Source organism: Pygocentrus nattereri, chromosome 4, assembly GCF_015220715.1.
Source record: "Pygocentrus nattereri isolate fPygNat1 chromosome 4, fPygNat1.pri, whole genome shotgun sequence".
In the NCBI taxonomy this organism is placed as follows: domain Eukaryota; kingdom Metazoa; phylum Chordata; class Actinopteri; order Characiformes; family Serrasalmidae; genus Pygocentrus; species Pygocentrus nattereri.
The window spans coordinates 50,358,105-50,378,523 of record NC_051214.1 but is presented as its reverse complement, the minus strand read 5'-3'; the positions used below and the strand labels follow the sequence as shown (position 1 = coordinate 50,378,523).

The following is a 20,419-nucleotide window of genomic DNA, read 5'->3' as shown; positions in this document are numbered from 1 at the left end:
ATTTAACCTCAGGCATGTACATAGTTTGCTTTGTGTTATGTTTCAGGTGCACTGTGAGTTCACCAGGGTAGTGGGGAAAAATCTGACAGCTTCTTTGGTGCACTTGATGATATCGCTCCAAAACTGATTGACCTCTTCAGAAAGAAGAAAGGACTTACCAGCTCGCTTTTGGCTGAGCTTTTACGGCAGACAAAGGCAATTTGTCCTATTTATCCTTCTCTTCCATTGGTCTCACTTCCTCTTCTTTTCTCTTTCTTTTTCATGTTTCCTTTTGTGCAATTTTCTTAATGCTTTTTTTACTTCATATCTTCTCATTTTCCTGTGCACTGTTTTATCCCTCTTCTTCTGTCCTTTCGCCACATCTGTTTTCATCTCATCTCTTTGTGTTATTGCTTTGATGACTACACAAAAGTAACCTTTTGCTGTGTTCTACATTATATCCACTACCTTGCAGACGACTGAGCCAACAGACAGCAGGTACCGTTTTTAGTTTTTTACATTCTTGTTAAAGCTTTATCTTTTCTGGAATTCTGTTCCAGAATGTTCTTTGTGACAACATCCGTTGTAAAAAGCGCTATACAAATAAATTTGATACCGTTGTCTTCAGGGGCTGCCAGTCATCTTGGGGGATGATCCTTCTAACGTCAAGATATGCTCCATAAGCAACTGAATTTGTTGTAAGTTTTTTCTTTCCCAGTTTTTGGGTGTTCTCTCTGGTTGCCTTGTACCATGGCCGAGCATTCCCCTCTCGCCTGTTGGCCTGCGCCCACATTGTGTTTAGCATTCTGGGCCCACGATTTGGACTGCTTATTTGGAGTTGTTTCCAGCATTCACATTTACGGCATTTGGCTGACGCTCTTATCCAGAGTGATTTACACTTTGATCATTTTTACATAGGGAGGCCAAGGTAGTGTTAGGAGTCTTGCCCAAGGACTCTTATTGGTATAGTGTAGGGTGTTTACCCAGGTGGGGGATTGAACCCCAGTCTAGAGTGTAGAAGGCAGAGGTGTTACCCACTACACTAACCATGTTGATACACAGCTCTCTCACATGCCTTGTAGCTTTGTTCTGTTAATCGCATGTATAAGAACATTTTTAGAGGCAGCATCACTGACGTCATGTTTGAGTTCCATGCATGGTTAGCAATTACACTACAATTACATGCGTACTGTGCTCAAGTAAAACTGAACCGTGCCTGAGCCCACCTCTTCAAGCGGATAAGGGCGCGGTTCTGAGTGATCAGACTAGTCAAACGAACCATGCTTTTGAGGGGGTGGGGGGGGGGGGGGGCCACTTGTCTTCAGTATTAATATAGTCTGTTTTATGGCCAAACATTTTTAACATTTTTACATATTAATCTTCTTATTGATCTGTCATTTGTTCATAGACAGATCATAAACGAAAGCTCTATTACATTTTTAAATGAGCAAAAACCTCAAATTAACATAATAGTAATGTGTTCTCACGTTACCACTGAGAGATGATGGAGTTAAAAAGTGTGGCTTCTTGCTGTGGCAGTACAAATGAAAAGGAACATAATTACTGACTTTAAAGGAATAGTTCACTCAAAAATCTGATTTACATGGCTTTTCCACTTCCTATTGTACACTATTACATAGTTTTCAGACAGCATGAAGCAATACTGAGATTTTAGTTTATAAAAGTGGTGATTTGAGGCAGGTTTATCAATAAGTCAAGTAAGTTTCTTTTTCTTTGTTAGGATGTAACTGACGAGGACTCCTACAGTCAAATTCCAGTGGGACTCCTTTGTGTTGATCTGGAGAATCCTCAGCACAACCCATCCAAAGTGGGGATCATCTTTGTGGTGATGGATGACCTAACCAGCCTGCCTCAGGCCTTCTGCCTGCTTTTCGGCCTGATCTATGCCCTCCACTTAGACTACCCTAAGGGCATGAAAAACACATTTTACTTTATTCAGCAGGTAATGCTCAACCTGGGTAGTCGTGAGCTGGCACCCAATATTCAAACCTTAATAAAATCAGCTTGCTGTGTGAAACTGGGTTTAGGACAGTTACTGTACCACAGACTGAGTGCTTTGTTCACACTATGGATCTGTTGCACTGTTTATCAATGTATGCCTTAAATTTAAAAGTGTAAAAGTTTTTACTGTTAGTGTTCAAATCAACACCCTGAACTCGCTTCAGTGTTTGAGATGAGAGGAGTAGAGAAATGTGGCTTTATTTTGTTAATATTTTGTTACTATTACCTGTTTGTGTTTAATATAATACACTGTTGAGCTTTATGATTGGTCATACCTCTGATTTATGAGGGTGTTTGTTTGTTTGTTTGTTTGTTTATTTATTTATTTAGAATCTGGAGAGGTGGAGGTTTGCACTGGAGAGGAGAGGAATGAAGGTCAGTAGAGACAAGACGGAATACATGTGTGTGAATGAGAGGGAGGCAGGTGGAAAGGTGAAGATGCAAGGAGTAGAGGTCGTGAAGGTGGATGACTTCAAATATCTTGGGTCAACCATCCAGAGCAATGGATAGTGTAGAAAAGAGGTGAGGAAGAGGGTGCAGGCAGGATGGAGTGGGTGGAGACGGGTGTCAGGGCTGATGTGTGACAGAAGGACAGCAGCAAGAGTGAAAGGGAAGGTCTACAAGACAGCAGTGCGTCCTGCTATGATGGACGGTTTGGAGACTGTGGCTCTGTCTAAAAGACAGGAGGCTGAGCTGGAGGTGGCGGAGATGAAGATGCTGAGATTTTCGTTGGGAGTGACCAGGATGGACAAGATTAGAAATGAGCAGATCAGAGGGACGGTGAAGGTGGAGCAGTTTGGAGATAAAGCCAGATGATCCGCTGTGGCGACCCCTAAAGGGAGCAGCCGAAAGAAGAAGAAGTAGTGTGATTTACTCAGGCTTTGTGATTGGTCATACATCTGACATGTTTATTTCTTTTTGGAACGTAATATTTGATTCCATTTTATTCTTTAACATTTTTTCATTAATGCCTTTTTGTGTTTAATACACATCAGGACAATGATGTTCCATCGACCATTATTCTATGTTTCATGCTGTACTTTCGTATTAATACATCTGAACTGCAATAAAAACAACAAATATTATTCTTGTTTTTTCATTAATATGTCTAATTTGATATTTTAGTTGAATGAACTTAAAGAAATCATGATAAATCAAATGGTATTATCTTGGACTTAAGATACTAAGTAAGATACGTTGTGACTGGTTTAACAAAAAGAAAATTACTAAATCAACTTGAGATTCACAGCTTGAAGTTTTAAGTTGTATTAACTCAAGTTTTCAGGAGACATTACTTACATTTTTTAAGGCAACCGGTTTCCTCAAATTTAAGTAAATTCAACTTATCCAGGTTTACAGTGTACAGAAAAAATAGGTAGTTGCATAAAACATTAAAAAGTTTACTGCAATATTTACCAGTAAAAATAAATAAATAAATAATAGCACTGATTCAGAAAGAAATAAAATGATCTCAAGCACAGAGAAAGTTGTGTAAGAGTCGTGAAATTAAAGGAAGCTGTGCATTTCATTTAACACTGTAAAACATCTTAATGAAAGACTTACACTAACACAATATATTATATATTTTTATTATAGTATATATATTAAATACTATAGAAATTAAGCATAAATGTTTACATTTAAATGATTTGCTTATTGAAATCAAAATTCAGAAGACGTCGCGTTTGCACCACAGTTTTCCTTCTTTTTCTGTCTGATTCAGTTTCATAAATGCAGAAATTGAAATTTGAAAAAAGACATTGAAATCATTTCACATGTATAAAAAGCAAAAGCGTTTAGGAAGATTCAGAAAACAATCAAATATAGATTTTTACCATATATTGCAAAACATATAGCAAGCGACCAAACCAGTCTCAATCTCAGTACGTCAGCGCATTTTGAAAACCCATTTCATTTTAAACGAATGCACTGAATAATTTAAAACGTGCAGCTAGGCAGACAGCACTGAGAGAATAAGATGGGTTTGTTTTACTTTGGGCATCAGTGTTGTAAACTGGGATTCTGCTTTGGCTTCATTAAGAAATTTAATTAAGAGATTACAGCACACAGCATGGATCAGTTACACAAACACGAGCGTATAAACGTTTGACAGACTTCACTAAGGTATAGAATTGGATATCATGCACTATTTCAAATCTCCCACTCAGTATAGGAACTAAAATCTTCTGCCTCCGCAGCTCTAAGACATGTTGCATAACAGAATGTTGTATGAGAGTAAGTCGTGACTGGTTGGCTGCAGAGAGTGTGATCCTAGTTCAGTGGGTGAAGTTTAGAAGTTTATTTAATCAAAAATCATTTGACTGAGCAGCTTCCTACAGGTACCTGCATGACGATGTCCAATGACAACTGTTCTATGGTTTTTAAGAACTTTAAAAAGCTTTTTTTTTACATTTCAGTGATGGATTTGTCCAAAATGAGCATCACAAGGAAACAGCAACACACAAACCATTCAACATCAAAAACATCTTTTTAACGTTTTTTATTTTTTTCTTGATTTCATGCAAACCTTCAAAACTGAGCTCCAAACAGATTTCAGCTGTGAATTAGTAGTAAAGCTGTAAAACACTAAGAAATGTAAGACGTCTCCAGAGAAATGAACAACGACTGAAACCGATGAATCCAGAATCTGAGAAATCTGTAGTACATGGTGAAAAGTGGCAGACACTGAAGGGCAGGGGAAGGGAAAAGGGCATCTACTGGACAAGGTGGGACCACACCAGCTCTTCAAAAGCTATAATCTATCATGTCTTCATCCTTAAGATTAACATTACCGTGGCATGCGCCCGCCGAAAGGATGGCAGGGAGGGAGCTGTGAGTGGGTGGGGGACGGAACGCAAAGCCCGAGCATTGAGGAGGAGGAGGATGACGATGGTGCAGCAAGCGGCATGAGGACAACGAGCGAGTCCCGAGCTCCGCCGCCCAGGCCCCAGCCTTGTTGAGTAACAGGGGCTCTCGCGGCTTCCTGGGGGGCGGGCGCATGCCACAATTACGTTTTAACATTAAAATATTAGGCTGTGCAGATTTCAAAGGCAACGGTAAACTTTTACAATGTTTATTTCACAAGTAGACCTGTCCAGGGTGTGTCCTGCCTTTCGCCCATTAACAGCTGGGGTAGGCTCCAGCACCCCCCATGACCCAGAAGGAGAAGCGGCTTAGAAGATGTGTGTGTGTGTGTGTGTGTGTGTGTGTATTTCACAAGTATTTCTGATGTAAAACACAAGAGGGAACTATTAACATTTGTCTCACACACACACACACACACACACACACACACACACAGGCCTGATAATGAGAGAGCTAAGATTTGGAAGCTTAGTAGTCAGGAGTAGTAACTCTTAAGTTAACTGACAAAGCAAGTTACACCAAACAAAGTCCTGGGCATTTTGTGCAAATTAACCCAAAATAATTCCCTTAGGGAAAAACTGAGTGTACAGGTTAGAACAGAATCAGCTAAGCAAGGTACCTGGTCCGTCTATCTATCCATAGACGTCAGTGGTGTCACTGATCATCACTGGTGTTAAACATAAGGAAGGTTAAACCAGTGTTACAGAGTTTCAAACCACGTGTGGTCAATCATGGAATATCCACTAAAATATGTCATTTAATCCATTTGTATTCATTTTTTTTCGTGCTTACCTAAGAATAAAGTAGGTCACACCAGTGACGTCAACTGGAAGCTTCATATGAAACTAACTGAACGACGCAGTGGAGTCACGTGCTTTTCTTCATAGATCCCCAGAAAATAGGTAAAAGAAAGTTTTTGTTTTTTCAGAAAATTTTCATTTAAAAGAAATTTATATTATGCAGCAACACTAGTGACATGACTACTAGCCATACTACTAACCACAGCTTTCATTATATATTTTATAATATTTATTTGGTTCCACTCAACAAACACTATCATGAAGACACTGTACAACCGTGGTCTGGACAGGGAATTCTGTTGGGGACTGTGCAGCTCCCCAGTCTGTGAGAGGACGTGTGCATATTCAATTTTGATAATAGCCCTTTGAAAACAAGTCACAAAGTCCAAATTTATTGTTCTGCTAAAGTAAACAGAACAAAGATCATTTGTGTAACGCTCACCAAGTCATTTCGGAGAACTCATACACTGAGCGGAGCTCTGGATTATTTAAATTGACCATGCTCATTTAAATATGGATTACATTCTCAATGCTACAAACACTGAAAGTTCAAATTGTTCAAAAACGTAATGAACAGGTTTCGTGTGAGTGAGCGCTTCAGTCTGAAGTGACCTGAACTCAAAGACAGAATGGCCCTTTCCCTCCACTGAGTGTGGGATATGATGGCCTAATTACGGCTACAGTCCAAATGTGCCTGCTGATTTCTTAATTATGTAATATGATACTTATTATTATGATACTCGGTCATCAATATGCCAGCTAACAGTGGACTTTCCTGGGCTAGTTACAGCCTGATATGAGAAGTCAATGCCAAACAACGACTAATATTAGGCAGTTAATGAGCTTGTAGCCTAAACTGAGCAGCTACTGGCACAAGACTAAAGCATAACTAGCAATGATTACAAGCATAATCTGTTAAATACCCCAATAAACTCTCACATTGACACCAAAAGAGGATGATTTCTGGGAGCTAAAAGAAATGTGTTCATAATGTTGTTTTCTTCAGTAGAATCATGCTGAACTATTGTGTCTTGCTTTATTGAAAAGATTGGTTGGAAACAAATGAACACATTATTGAACTGCATGTATGAAATGCGTTTTAATACACTGCAAAAATATATTTAGTAAATAGTTTTGGAATATACCTTCGCCGTCCTAAGAAAACTATATCTCCATTTTTTGTCGATTTTTATTTTTCTACATAATTTCAACATACCAGCTGTCCTTGACGTTTCGTGAAGATTTCATGACAAATGGACCAATAGAGATGCTCGAACATCACCTGTAATTAAACCTCTTGCATTGGAAGGTTAGAGTGTTTTTGCCTTCTCCTGTAAAGTAACTATTTTGGAGATACTTGTTTTTCTCTGGACAGCGACGATATATATATATATATATTCCATATGAGGTAGTTGTTTTATTCATCTTATAACGATTGTTAATGCTGATTAACATGTTACAGCATTTCTTAATCCATATAGAAGTTCACATTAGATTAGCACTTTCTCCCACAAAGCTGAAGTCAGATTCTCCTTAGATTCAGTTTTTATTTTCCAGCTTCTTCTGATTCAAATAACTCAAACTGCAGAAAATTGTCCTTATTTTTCTCTTTTTTTTTTTTGGGGAAGGACCCCCCATGCCCCCCGCTATAATTGTGACCTTTCCAATTTTGGTTTGCATGACACCCCTGACAGACATGACAGTTGACTATTGGCCTTGACTGAATAGTTTGGGTTTCCTTACTTAAGATAACAATCCAGAAATAATATAAGATTTGCTTCTGTGATACAAGTGTGCAAAAATGTCCTCTTGACCTGGTCAGATCTTATTAGATAGATAGATAGATAGATAGATAGATAGATAGATAGATAGATAGATAGATAGATAGATAGATAGATAGATAGATAGATAGATAGATAGATAGATAGATAGATAGATATTTTATTGATCCCAAAGGAAATTTAGCAAGCTTTAGCAAAATATTACTATAGGATTAAAGATGGGAGGTTTCTGTAATACGGCCTAAGTTCTAAAGACCTGCTGAACCTTTGCCGTGAGAAATATTCTAATTTGATCTTTTAATGATTCACATGAAAATCAATGCCCTAGGTGTCACCAGCTTCTGTATCTTCCAGCAGCTTTCGAGATACAAGAAATGAGCACTTGGTTTTAAGAGGTGGAGAATATCTATGCAACACAGGGTGCCCAAACTTTAGTGAATAAAATAGAATATGTGATCCAGAGCAGCTCACATGTTTTGTGAGATTTGTGTGCATGACTGTCCCTCAAATGTCCCTGAGAAATGCACATGCATGATGCATGAACTGCATGTTTTGTCTGAAAAACAAACAAACAAACAAAAAACAATGGAAACAATATTGAAGTCAATGATGAAGAAATCTACAGGAGAACCACAGAGGAGTTTTAAGAATTTCAGTTGAAATATTTTTTCAGTACGTGTTAAAGGCCCAGACCTCCATCTAGCAGCTGTATTTGCTGACGCTGGTAAATTCTCATTCTCCAATATCGTCCCAGTGTTTTCTTAAACGTATTCCTGAGAAAAATCATCAGAAAAAGTCTGTAAGATTCATGACGTGTTCTTAAAGCACAGAACTGCTCACACCTTTGTGCTCTTGAGTGTGTAGATTCTGTTCTTACCTCAGAAAAAATCCTACAAAAGAAAATATTGGTGAATGTAAGTCAGTCAGTCAGTCTGTGAGTGAATGTCTTCGTGAAAACTGCGTAAGTGTCTTTTAAGAAGAAATTTCTTAAGAGCGGTTGGTGAATGAGGCCTAATGATAGCGGCCCTACTCCTACTGTTAATTCACATCTGAGAAGGTTTAATTGCCGTTTATTTCGTCTTATTCGCACCAAACATTCTGCCTGTATTTGATTTTCCTGCTCTGTTTCTATTTGCCCGAGTGACTGACCTGTTTGGGTTTGCTTTGCAGTAGACTGTGTTGTGTTTGACTTTGGACGGCTGACCTTACATCTGGACTAGTAAAGAAGGAATTCAGGTCACATATCCATCTCACTGAGTCAACAGCTGCATTTGCATGCACAGTGTAGCTGTTGAATGACCTGTATTTTTAAAACTGACAGTTATGTGATGAAAGTGAATTGATATTGACTAAACACTGACGGTGTCATTAATAGAACCACTAGAGAAGGGAATGCTTTGAAACATCCATCCATTTTCCAAGCCGCTTCTCCGTCAGGGTCGTGGAGGGGTGCTGGAGCCCATCCCAGCAGTCTTCGGGCGGAAGGCAGGATACATCCTGGACAGGTCGCCAGTCCATCACAGGGCATTTTGCTTTGAAACAGGTGACTTTAATTCCGACCTTTAAAATCTGCGATCAAGCCAAACTCCACGTGTCAGTAGAGTGAGATGTGCTTTCCAAAGAGCCCTGGATGGCATTGCTAGCCTTCAGGGAAATTTAAGATACAGACCCCAAAATCTCAGAAATTTGTACCCACCCAACTCTTGGCCAACAACTTGCCAAGATGTTCATCCACGGTGGAGGTCCTAGGAGCTAGAGAAACTTAAAGTGCCATAATTCGGTGAAATTAAGAGTAAATGACCTCTTTTCTTCTAACCTTACAGGGAGTTCTGCCTCCTCTTCAACCACACATGACTTTTTCTTGTACATTATTAGAAATAAAGGTACGTTTTTCATTCATCAAGGTACAAACTGTATAAATATTCCCAAATAGGTACAACAGTGGTTTTAAAGTCCAACTGTGAACTTTAAATATGCATGAAATACAACCCCAAGTCCAGTGAAGTTGGGACGTTGTGTAAAACATAAAGAAAAACAGAAGACGATGATCTGCAAATCATTTTTCAACTACATCAAGCAGGAATGGGAAAGAATTCCACCTACAAAGCTTCAACAATCAGTGTCCTCAGTTCCCAAACGCTTATTGAGTGTTAAAGGAAAGGTGATGTAACTCAGTGGGAAACACGCCCCTGTCCCAACTTCTCTGGAACGTGTTGCAGGCATCAAATTCAAAATGAGTGAATATTTGCGAAAAACAATAAAGTTTATCAGTTTGAACATTAAATATCTCGTCTTTGTAGTGTGTTCAGTTGAATATCAGTTGAAAAGGATTTGCAAATCATCGTTTTCTGTTTTTATTTATGTTTTACACAACGTCCCAACTTCACTGGAATTGGGGTTGTATGATAAGTATGTATTTTTACCTTTTCATGACATAATGTTTTAAAACATTAGGCATCATCATGTTCCCTGACTGAAGGCACTGGGATGACTCCCCCAGTGACAGCTTCATACAGTCAATATCTGATCTTGGAAGCTCTGTAGATCAGCAGAGAAACATTAGAATGAAGCCAAACTCCACAGGTCAGCTGAGTGTAACACATCCCTTCCAACCGGAGATACAGACCCCCAAAATCACCAGGCTCCTCAGTTGCTGTCTCCTCTGAGGCGTCGGTGTTGCTATTGTCAATGACGTGATCAGTGACTTGTCGACATCAAGCTTAAAGCGTCATCGCCAAGCAGTAAAGTCGAGAAATTCACAGCTCAGGTTCTGAGACATGGTTTAGTTCAAACGTCATTCTTTGTTTTCTTTTCTTATGTGGGATTTGTTCTTAGGTAAGAACGGAATCTCCACACACTCAAGAGCACAAAGGTGAGAACAGTTCTGACTTTGAAATCATGTCTTGAATCTGTCGTGGACTTTTTCTTAGGACCTTTGCCAAAACACATTTAAAAACAAACAGGACGATACTGGCCAACAGACTTTTCTGAAGAACCACCTTTTCCAAGTGTACCTCAGAAAACAATTAAGATTTTCTGAAGAAAATAAATAGGACTTTTTGTAAGAGTGTAATGAAATTCAGGAGAAGTGCACTTTAGAAAATGTTTTTAAGAAGGTTTTCATTCATCAGAACTGAATGTAAAGGAGTGCTCTGCCTAATGAAAAGGGGGATGGGGATAGGTTAATGTTTAAATGGTAACATTTAACTTCTAAGTTCCTACTCTGCACCCAACATTATCCCTGCTTAGATCACGCTGATGGTAAGTAACAGTGTTTTGCTGCTTTTTATCATTTTATTTTCAATTTTAAATTTTAATATGGTCATTAACTTTTGCAAAAAATAATTTAGTCATTTATTAAACTTGCACTAGTGACATTACTGCCGTCCTCTGCTAAGGAGAAATGTGAGCTATTTCTTTGTCTGCATATTATTGGATTGAATTCAGTTCAACTTTAATAATTAAACTCTTCTAAAATGCTTAAGATGCCAGTCTCAAAGTACAAGAAGGTAAACAGAGCTCAAACATTTGTGACTACATGACTGGATAATCTAGACTTGGTTGGCAAGTTTTTTATTGACGTTTATTATTAATGTTATAGTAAAACACCATTTTATTTCTCAGATTCAGGGATTAGAAAAGCTAAGAAGCAACAAAAGGTGAAGCTTGAAAACCATGAACAAACGGAAATAGATCAGACATGAATAAAACCATGAGGCCAGTGCTGCACTTGAGAGTAACCGTGTAACGTGAGGAAAAAAGACTACATGTAAGATGTTTCTGCGATTTTTTTTCTGTGGAATAAACATTTTACAATTTGAAAATTGACAGCTTAGTGTTTCAGTTTTCATGACAAACTGGCCAATAGAAAACTCGTCCAAAATGAACTTACACTCTGAAAAATGACACATCAGTCCTACCTAAAATGACTTCATGTGGTAACAAGTGAATTAACTCGTTTCAATCAACCTAAATAAATACTTTCAAAGATTCAAAGTAATTTGTTGAGTTGTATAAAGCTTCCAGTTGCTTGTTACTACATGAAGTCAGTTTTTTGGGTTAATCTGATGAGCCATTCTACAGTTTATATTGAATGTTGAGATTTCTTCTCTTGTAAGCTATTTTGAAGATGAAGAAATGTATACGCAAATATGCAAATGATTGCAGACCCCTGTTGAAATTTCCTGGTTTGTTGTGTAAGTTACACATTCTCTACAGACAGACACACTTCTGCACTTTTCTATTTATTTACATAATCTATTGTATTGTAGGGAAAAAAAGCCTGTGATAAAGAGGCTGAGGCAGGTTGCAAGTGTGAAGTGAGTATTAAGGAAATTCTGAAACTCATTTTCATAGCAGGGACTAACACACAGGCAGAGCAGGGGACAAGTGGGCAGAACCGGGGAGGAGACAGAGCAAAACAACAAAGGCACGTCAGACAAGAAAACTAAGGCTATAAACAAAGAAAGACAAGGACGGGACAAGACAGGGTGTTACAGAAGCACACATGTACCAAAACAAATCTAGGGACTGGAGACTGGACAGTCATGGGGAAAAGACAAAATTATGAATGTTCAGACTGGAGAGGGAACTGGAATGGCTAGCTGAGCGGGGAGCTACAAAAGGGGCTGGGCAGGGGCTGGAGCAGGATGTGGAATATGGTGTGGAGACAAAACTAGAGCGGGATGCTGGAAGGCTGGTGCAGGAGAGGGGTACTGGGAGGCTGGCAGTAAATGCCAAGGGAGCAGGAAATGAAGCAGCTCCAGTTGTGGTTGTCACCCAAGAAGAGATTGCTAGAGGAGCCACCGCTGATGAGGATGCTCTGAGTGGCATAATGAGGGCAGGCATTGATGGACCAGTGCTGTCCCTAGCAATGGGTGGAGACTTGAGGGCAGTGTGCTCTCCACAGCAGTGGTCGGACCCTTGAAAACCTCCTCTCCCTTAAGGGAATCTGTGTCCCAATCACCCCACTCGGAGACACAGGGACCAGAGAGATATCCTTTAAGCTTTTTAAAAATATGTTTTCCTTAATTATCATCGCTTGTAATAGCTGTGCTCTCTGTCCAGGTGATAAAATGTCAGGAAAGATCCACAGCTGTTTCCTGATTTCCCTCTTGCTAGTTGTGGTGTGCACTGCCCCTCAGGCAGGTCATGATGATGAAGATCATTCAGCAGATCACCGTCAACATCTCCATCACAGCCAGGATGAACCTCACCCCAGCCACGATGGAGATGACGACTTAAGCAACAAACTCTCTCTCCACAATGCTGACTTTGCCTTCTCGCTCTACAAGAAGCTGGCCGCCCATCCAGAATACCAAGGCAAGAACATCTTCTTCTCTCCACTGAGCATCTCCATGGCTCTGTCCATGCTGGCCCTGGGAGCCAAAGATGAAACCCACTCACAGATCTTCAGCACCCTGGGCTACAGTGCTCTCACTCCTGATCAGGTCAATGAAGCTAATGAGCACATATTCCACATGCTGGGCCACAGCCAGGACACCATGCTGCTGGAGGCAGGAAGTGCTGTAGCCGTTCAAGAAGGCTTCAAACCTGTAGACAAGTTTCTAAAGGATGCTCAGCATTACTACCAAGGAGAGGCCTTCAGTGTGGACTTCTCCAAACCTGAAGTCGCTGTGCAAGAAGTCAACAAGTACATCGCCAAGAAGACCAAAGATATGATCACTGACGTGGTCAAGGAACTGGACCCAGACACTGTGATGATGCTCATCAACTACATATATTTCAGAGGTACAGTAGACACCTAAACATTCCATCAGAAGTGGATATCTTTCTTTTAAATCATGTTTTAAGATTAATTACAGTAACAAGCTTTGAATTCTGTCCTCCAAGGTAAATGGAAAAAGCCATTTGAAAAGAGGTTCACCACAAAAGCTGACTTCCATGTGGATGAGAACACCAAGGTGACTGTGGACATGATGGCAAGAACTGGTCATTACAGTATCTACCATGACGATAACAATTCCACTTCGATCATCATGGTTCCTTACAAAGGCAACACTTCCATGATGATTGTTCTACCTGATAAGGGTAAAATGCAGGAAGTGGAGAAGAACATCAACAAGGAACACCTCAAGTACTGGCATGACAGATTACGCGACAGGTAACCTCAGTCACCCGGCGTTTAATTTCAGATACAAAATAGCAAACCAATAACCTCAAAATAGTAATATGTTTGTCCACATTTACACACTTAAATTACATTTATACACTTACACGTGAACTCTGTTCAAGACAATCAATGGAATTAGAGGGGAATTCAAAAAAGAAAAACAAAACTATTAAAAAAAACTAAACTAAAACAAAACTAAAAAAAAAAAAAAGTTTGAGTATCAGCAAGGAGGGCCTGGGTTCGATTCCCCGGCCAGGCGACCGGGGTCCTCTCTGTGTGGAGTCTGCATGTTCTCCCCGTGTCTGCGTGGGTTTCCTCCGGGTTCTCTGGTTTCCTCCCACAGTCCAAAGACATGCAGTCAGGCCAATTGGACGTGCTAAATTGCCCCTGGGTGTGAGTGACTGTCTGTCTGTCTGCCCTGCGATGGACCGGCGACCTGTCCAGGGTGTATCCTGCCTTCCGCCCAATGACTGCTGGGATAGGCTCCAGCACCCCCCCGCGACCCTGACGGAGAAGCGGCTTAGAATATGGATGGATGGATGGATGTTTACAGTCATTTTCACTGAAACTGCTCAACAGTGATTGACTCGAAGTTGGAACACCTGCTAGCTACCTGCTTTTGTGAGCTCAGCAAATTTTGAGAAAAGTCCAAAGTTTGAAAAAACACCCAAATATCACAAAGAGAGTTTTTCTCTTGAACAGGGGTCAGTAACCCAAATTTTAAGAGCCATTTTGACTGACTTTGCTCTGCTTTAAGGTTCAGCTCAGCTACAGCTGCTTTTCTCACATCTCTGGCAGGAAACTGTTGAAACGCTGAAGTGTATCAGGCTTGATAAAATGTTATATATGATATTGATATGATATTGGGCTTTAATATACATCTAGCTGTTTGCTGTCTGAAAGTGTATCAGACGGCTCCATGGGTTTCAATGGAGCTCTGGCTGAAAAAGGCTCTATGTGTGTCGATGGAGCCTGAGCGAGGGGGCCCTAGTTTCAGGTCCCAGGAGAGATGTTACCAGATGTAAGCCATACCATAAGATATTGTCATGTGCTAATGTATGGATTTTGCGTTGTGTGTGCATAAAGTTTGCCTGACCACCTGGCTTGACCACCATTGAGCTTCATGCTGTACAACACTGTGCATTCCTCAGCCTCATGAACTGACCCTCCCAATGATGCTGCTGCTGCATAATCATAGACTAATCAGATGAACCACTGCCCCACCTGTTCTTCCTGCTTTGTACTGTAATACTATAATACTTTATACTAACAATGTTTGATATCTGGCGTCGACCAGAGGAGGATGGGTTCCACTTCTGAGTCTTGGTTCCTCTCAATGTTTCTTCCTCCTGCCTTAAAGAGTTTTTCCTTGCCCCTGTCACCACTGGCGTGCTCATGGGGGCTTGGACCCGGATTTCCTTTCTGTAATGCTGATTTTTCTGTAAAACTGCTTAGTGACAACACTTGTTGTAAAAAGCGCTATGTAAATAAACTTCGCTTGCTTGCTTTCTAGATTAAAAGTGGACATTGTTGATGTGGTGGGGCGATTTCAGCCCTCATTAGTTGGCCACTGATTGTTTTGCCCTGCATCTCTGAGCTGCACAAACATGGCCATAAAAAGATCACAAATAGATGTAAAGATGATTCTACTTAAAAAAAACAAAAGTTAAATCTCTCCATCTCGCTTGCTGCAGCCTGTAATCACGGTAGATAAGCAAACAAAAGAATCAACACACATAAACAGAACTTTTCGTGGAAGTTGTTATTTATGTCCGTAATAACAGAAAGAATCAAAATGATAAAAATTTGAAACCAAAGTCAATTTCTTGGCAAGCTTTTGGAGGGCCTCTCATCGAGGCAGGGCTCTGGTTAGTCCGGTCCACCATTACCTATGGCCCAACACCCCTGACAGTGTTACTGGGTAGTTGGTCAAAAGAAAGTAATGTGTTATAAATTCTTATTACTGGCTGGAGAAAGTAATCTCACTACTCATTAGTTCTATGTGACTCTCTAAAACCCACACACATCTGTATCAATGGGCACTCAACGCTCCTTACAGTATGTATAAATATGCATTATGTATGTATCTACCCCACGACCCCGAAGGATAAGCGGTTTAGAAAATGACAGCGCAAATAAAATCTAATAAATGAAATGTGAAACTTGTAGAGCTGTTTCTGAATGAATAGTCTTTCCTGTGAGTTCGGGGTTCTTTCTTCTTCATTATGGGGGAATTATCTACTGGCTCCACTTTATGTACGTCAGTTTATTTATACAGCGCTTTTTACAACAAGCTTTGTTGCAAAGCAGCTTTACAGAAAAACTCCAGGTCTATAACATAATTCTATAGCCACTGAAAAGGGTTAAGCTTCCATTGTTAAGTAACAATAGAAGAACTCCTCTTGGTGCTACATAGAGCCGTTTTCATAAAGGTACACCATAGAACCGTATATAACACATTCTCCATCAATCTGAAGAGACACTTCACCATGCAAAGAACACTTTAATCATGCAAAGGGCTCTTTGAGTATTCATAGGTCTATATAGAACCCATTTCTTTACTAAAGAACCGCCTTTTTAAGCGTATATATAAATAAAGGTTAATATTATTGTTTAACATATTTCAACTTCTTACAAAAAAGTAGAAAATCATGATTTTGTATGAAAGTCACTTCTTTCGTCTTTTTCACTGTGCAGAGTTGTGCTTCTCCTAATGCCCAAGTTCTCCATCTCTTCTTCCTTTTCACTCACGGACACTCTGAGGGACATGGGAATAGTCTCTGCATTCTCCAACACCGCAGACTTCTCCGGGATCAGTGAGGAGACCAAACTGAAGGTTTCCAAGGTAAAACTTTAGCTTTTATCCTAATTTGAGTTGGAAATGAATGCAGAGACAAGATGAAAGTGCGTGATGTTTAGAGACAAACCTTACATACAGGTGACTTCCCCGCAGGTCCTCCATAAGGGCGTCCTCAAAGTTGATGAGAAGGGCACTGAAGCAGCAGCTGCCACCTACATAGAACTTATACCCTTCTCTATACCACCCACCATGAACCTCAACAGACCGTTCCTGCTCTTCATTGTGGAGGACAGCACCAAGAGCATCCTCTTCATGGGCAAGATGACCAATCCCACCACATAACTCCCACCCACACCAGCAGACTAGTAGAATGTTTGTTAAAGCACCTGCATTTTGACAAACAGAAGATGAGCAAAAGCCATACTGTTAAATGCATTTAAAGTGAGATTGTATACAAAGATAAATAAAATAAAAAAGCATTTTCAAGTCATTTATACAGTGTTGATGATTCCTCAGCCAAACAAAATCAGTTACATTGTTATCAGGAATAAATACAATATGAATAGGACACTCTTAAAAATAAAGGTGCCTTAGAAGAATCACCTTTGGCTCCCTAAGGGATTGTTCTTTAAAGAACCACTTTGGTAAAACAGATGTGAGAGTGTGGAGAACTATGTTAAAATGAATGTTAAATTCATGACGGTCTTTTGACCCATGAGGTTCGCGCATTTGCTTTCGCTGAGAAATATATTCACATTTCCGCCGCGCCTAAATCGCTGGTTCTCAATATTAGGTTTGTGCTTTGTGGCTGTAGTTTTGACTGACATTCAGTAGATGAAAGTGCAGGTCTAGCTGGAGAAGAAAGGCTCTTAAACAGTGCGGTGCAATACGCTGTAACTTTGCAGTACTGTTGCCACCATCAGGTGAAAGGAGAGACTGCCATGCACTGCCTGGCAGACCACTTGTAACACGCTATAAAACAGAAGCCACAGGCCAATAAAAACCTTTAAAAAAGGAGCTTTATTAAATGTGAAGAAGGTTGTGGTATATCTGCACTCTTAGGGTTGGCCATTGATCCAGGCGCCCTCCCCGATCCACCAGATACAGAGCCAAGAGGTCCCTTCACGGTGGTATGGAGTAAACACCCCGATTCTCTCTGCTGGCTGAGACTCCTGGCCCTTGATCTGCCAGTCATAGAGTCATAGTTCCACTTACTCTGTTGACCACCACATCACTGACTCTGGCAAGGGTCCTGCTCATGTGCGCTGGAGCCCTGGCTCTCTGCCTCGTTCCTGCTGCTGGCTGCTGCAATCAGCGTCACTCATCCCATCGCTAAGTTCAGCGTTTTCTTCCCGAGGTCAAGCACAGCCTCAGTTGCCACCAAGAGGCAAACACCAAGCCAAACTGGTGTAGTTGGCTCAGACCCAGGATCATCAGGAGCTGCTCTGTCCCTCACAGGTGTCCCACACCCGGCCATCGGTGACTGACCTGAGCTGGATGTTGGTCACCTCTCAACTGTCTGACATGTCTCTGTCAGTGTGTGGAGCAGGGAAATTGATGAGGTCATGTTGAGGAGTGCGGAGAGTCATTTTCACCACATCTGTGGCGGAAATTTATAGGTTTGTAATTGTTATCAATGCATACTGTAATTATGAATGCATGCGTATAGACCACAGGCTTATATGCTTATTAAAGCTCGTAATATCACCCATTCTGAACTGATTCTGGTCTAGAATATCTGACATATGTAACATATTAAAGCACCAAATCCAAACTTATCCAATAATAATACTGTGAACACAAAGTCAAATGTATCCACATCAGAACTGAAAGCATTTTTTATTACTATTTTATTTGTTGTAAAAATATTGGCTTGAAGACATGACCATGAACATGTGGATAGCTTGACTGCAGTCACTTTAGTATTATTTATTTATTTATTTATTTAAAATAGATTTTCAAAGGTACTAAATTAAATTTTCGGCATGTATTTATGGAGATGAGTTTGGTGACAGCCCAAGTCCTGCGTAGCCTAGCATCTCCCCCTGTAAACTCGAGAAGCAGATGTTAGACACCAAACGACTGGCCGACTGTATCTGGGGTAAGTGATAAATCATGTTATTTGATTTTTGCAAACTATTTCTTTAAAATGAATGGCTTCTAATCTAAAAATCATCTTTGAAATTTCCGGTGAGTAGAAATCCATGAATAGAAAAACAATGGCAAAATAAATAACAGCATAAATGAGTAACAAAGAGACGGAATATCTTTTAAAAGGTTTTCCTTAATTATCATCACCTGCATTGGCTGTCTGTAGTGTTCTCTGTCCAGGAGATAAAATGTTCCACTGATAAAAAGAAGATAAAAATAATCTACTGCTGTTTCCTGTTTGCCTTGGTTGTTCTTCCCCTGCTGATGGGGGTCTGGGATGCCCCTCAAGCATCTAATGATCATGAACCTTACCTCTACCATGATGGAAGAAATGAGTTGTGCCACAGACTCGTCCTCACAATGCTGACTTTACCTTCTCCCTCTACAAGAAGCTGGCCACCCATCCAGAATACCAAGGCACGAACATCTTCTTCTCTCCACTGAGCATCTCCATGGCTCTGTCCATGCTGGCCCTGGGAGCCAAAGATGAAACCCACTCACAGATCTTCAGCTCCCTGGGCTACAGTGCTCTCACCCCTGATCAGGTCAATGAAGGTTATGAGCACCTTCTTCACATGCTGGGCCACAGCCAGGACACCATGCTGCTGGAGGCTGGAAGTGCTGTAGCCATCCGAGAAGGCTTCAAACCTGTAGACAAGTTTCTAAAGGATGCTCAGCATTACTACCAAGGAGAGGCCTTCAGTGTGGACTTCTCCAAACCTGAAGTCGCTGTGCAAGAAGTCAACAAGTACATCGCCAAGAAGACCAAAGATATGATCACTGACATGGTCAAGGAACTGGACCCAGACACTGTGATGATGCTCATCAACTTTATTTCAGAAGTACAGTAGATAGGTAAATGTTGCATCATAAATGTCTGTCACATAAATCCTGTTTTAAGATCAATTACAATAACAAGCTTTTGGATATAAAAACAGAATGCAATGATGTGCAAATCATTTAAACCCTGTTTTTAATTGAAAATAATACAAAGACAACATATCAATATGTTGAAACTGAGGAATGTTATAGTTTTCTGAAAAATTTATGCCCATTTTGAATTTGATGCCATCAACACTTATCAAAAAAAAGTGGGACAGGGAAACAAAAGACCAATAAAAGTGTGCAGTGCAAAAAAAACACCCAGTGGTTAATTGGCAGCCAGTCAGTAACATTATTAGGCGTAAAAAGGGCATCCCAGGGACCAAGGGACAAGACCAAAAACTGGCATTGGCTGGCCGTGATCCTCGGCCAACTTCTGCATTAAAATCACACATGATTATGTAGTGGGAATCATTGCATGGGTTCAAGAACACGTCTGAAAACCACTGTCTGTCAACACAGTTCATCGCTGCATCCAGAAGCACAAGGTAAAAGAAACCGTATATAAACAGGATGCCGCCTTATCTGGGTCCAAGCTCATTTAACAGGGAGACGAAGTAAAAAGTGTCCTGTGATCTGACAAATTAAAATTTACTTCTTTTTTGGAAATCCGCTGCTTTGGGCACATGTGTAACGTGGATTGAGGAGGCGGATGCACGTGCTGAGTTAAGCGAGACTTTTTAAGGGCAAATCCAGGGTCATCGTCAGAACGGTCCAGGTTCATATAGCCAATACGGACAGACAAGGGGAAAACACAGGGCTTAAATACACATGGAAAACAAGGGACAGGTGGAAAACAGGTGGAGACAATCAGGGAGGAGGCTAAACCAAAACATGAACACATGGACGGGACTGGGAGGGGCCAATCGTGACAACATGGCATAGGTGATGTGCACATCTGTGAAGGCCTTTAAGGCTGAATGTTAGATACAGGTTTTGGTGACCTAGGCTGCCATTCAAACGGTCATTTTTATGGAAGGCTTTGCTTACAAGACAATGTCAAACC

At 40.5% G+C, this 20,419-nt stretch overlaps 1 protein-coding gene and 1 pseudogene across 1 annotated transcript; both read left to right on the top strand.

Annotated features, from left to right (window-relative positions):
- Positions 1–10,667: 10,667 nt before the first annotated feature.
- LOC108413845 (alpha-1-antitrypsin homolog) lies at positions 10,668–16,874 on the top strand. The gene is made up of 5 exons (XM_017686529.1): positions 10,668–10,708; positions 12,515–13,198; positions 13,301–13,571; positions 16,278–16,425; positions 16,534–16,874. The coding sequence occupies exons 2-5, from the start codon at positions 12,523–12,525 to the stop codon at positions 16,720–16,722; spliced, it is 1,284 nt and encodes a 427-aa protein (XP_017542018.1). The 5' UTR covers positions 10,668–10,708; positions 12,515–12,522; the 3' UTR covers positions 16,723–16,874.
- A 1,906-nt stretch (positions 16,875–18,780) lies between these two features.
- LOC108418171 lies at positions 18,781–19,414 on the top strand (annotated as a pseudogene).
- Positions 19,415–20,419: the final 1,005 nt, after the last annotated feature.

Coding starts and splice junctions, on each gene's coding strand:
- LOC108413845 (XM_017686529.1), top strand. CDS start 12,523: ATGTCAGGAAAGATCCACAGCTGTTTCCTGATTTCCCTCTTGCTAGTT. Junction 13,199..13,300: donor CAACTACATATATTTCAGAG/GTACAGTAGACA, acceptor CTGTCCTCCAAG/GTAAATGGAAAAAGCCATTT. Junction 16,426..16,533: donor CCAAACTGAAGGTTTCCAAG/GTAAAACTTTAG, acceptor ACTTCCCCGCAG/GTCCTCCATAAGGGCGTCCT.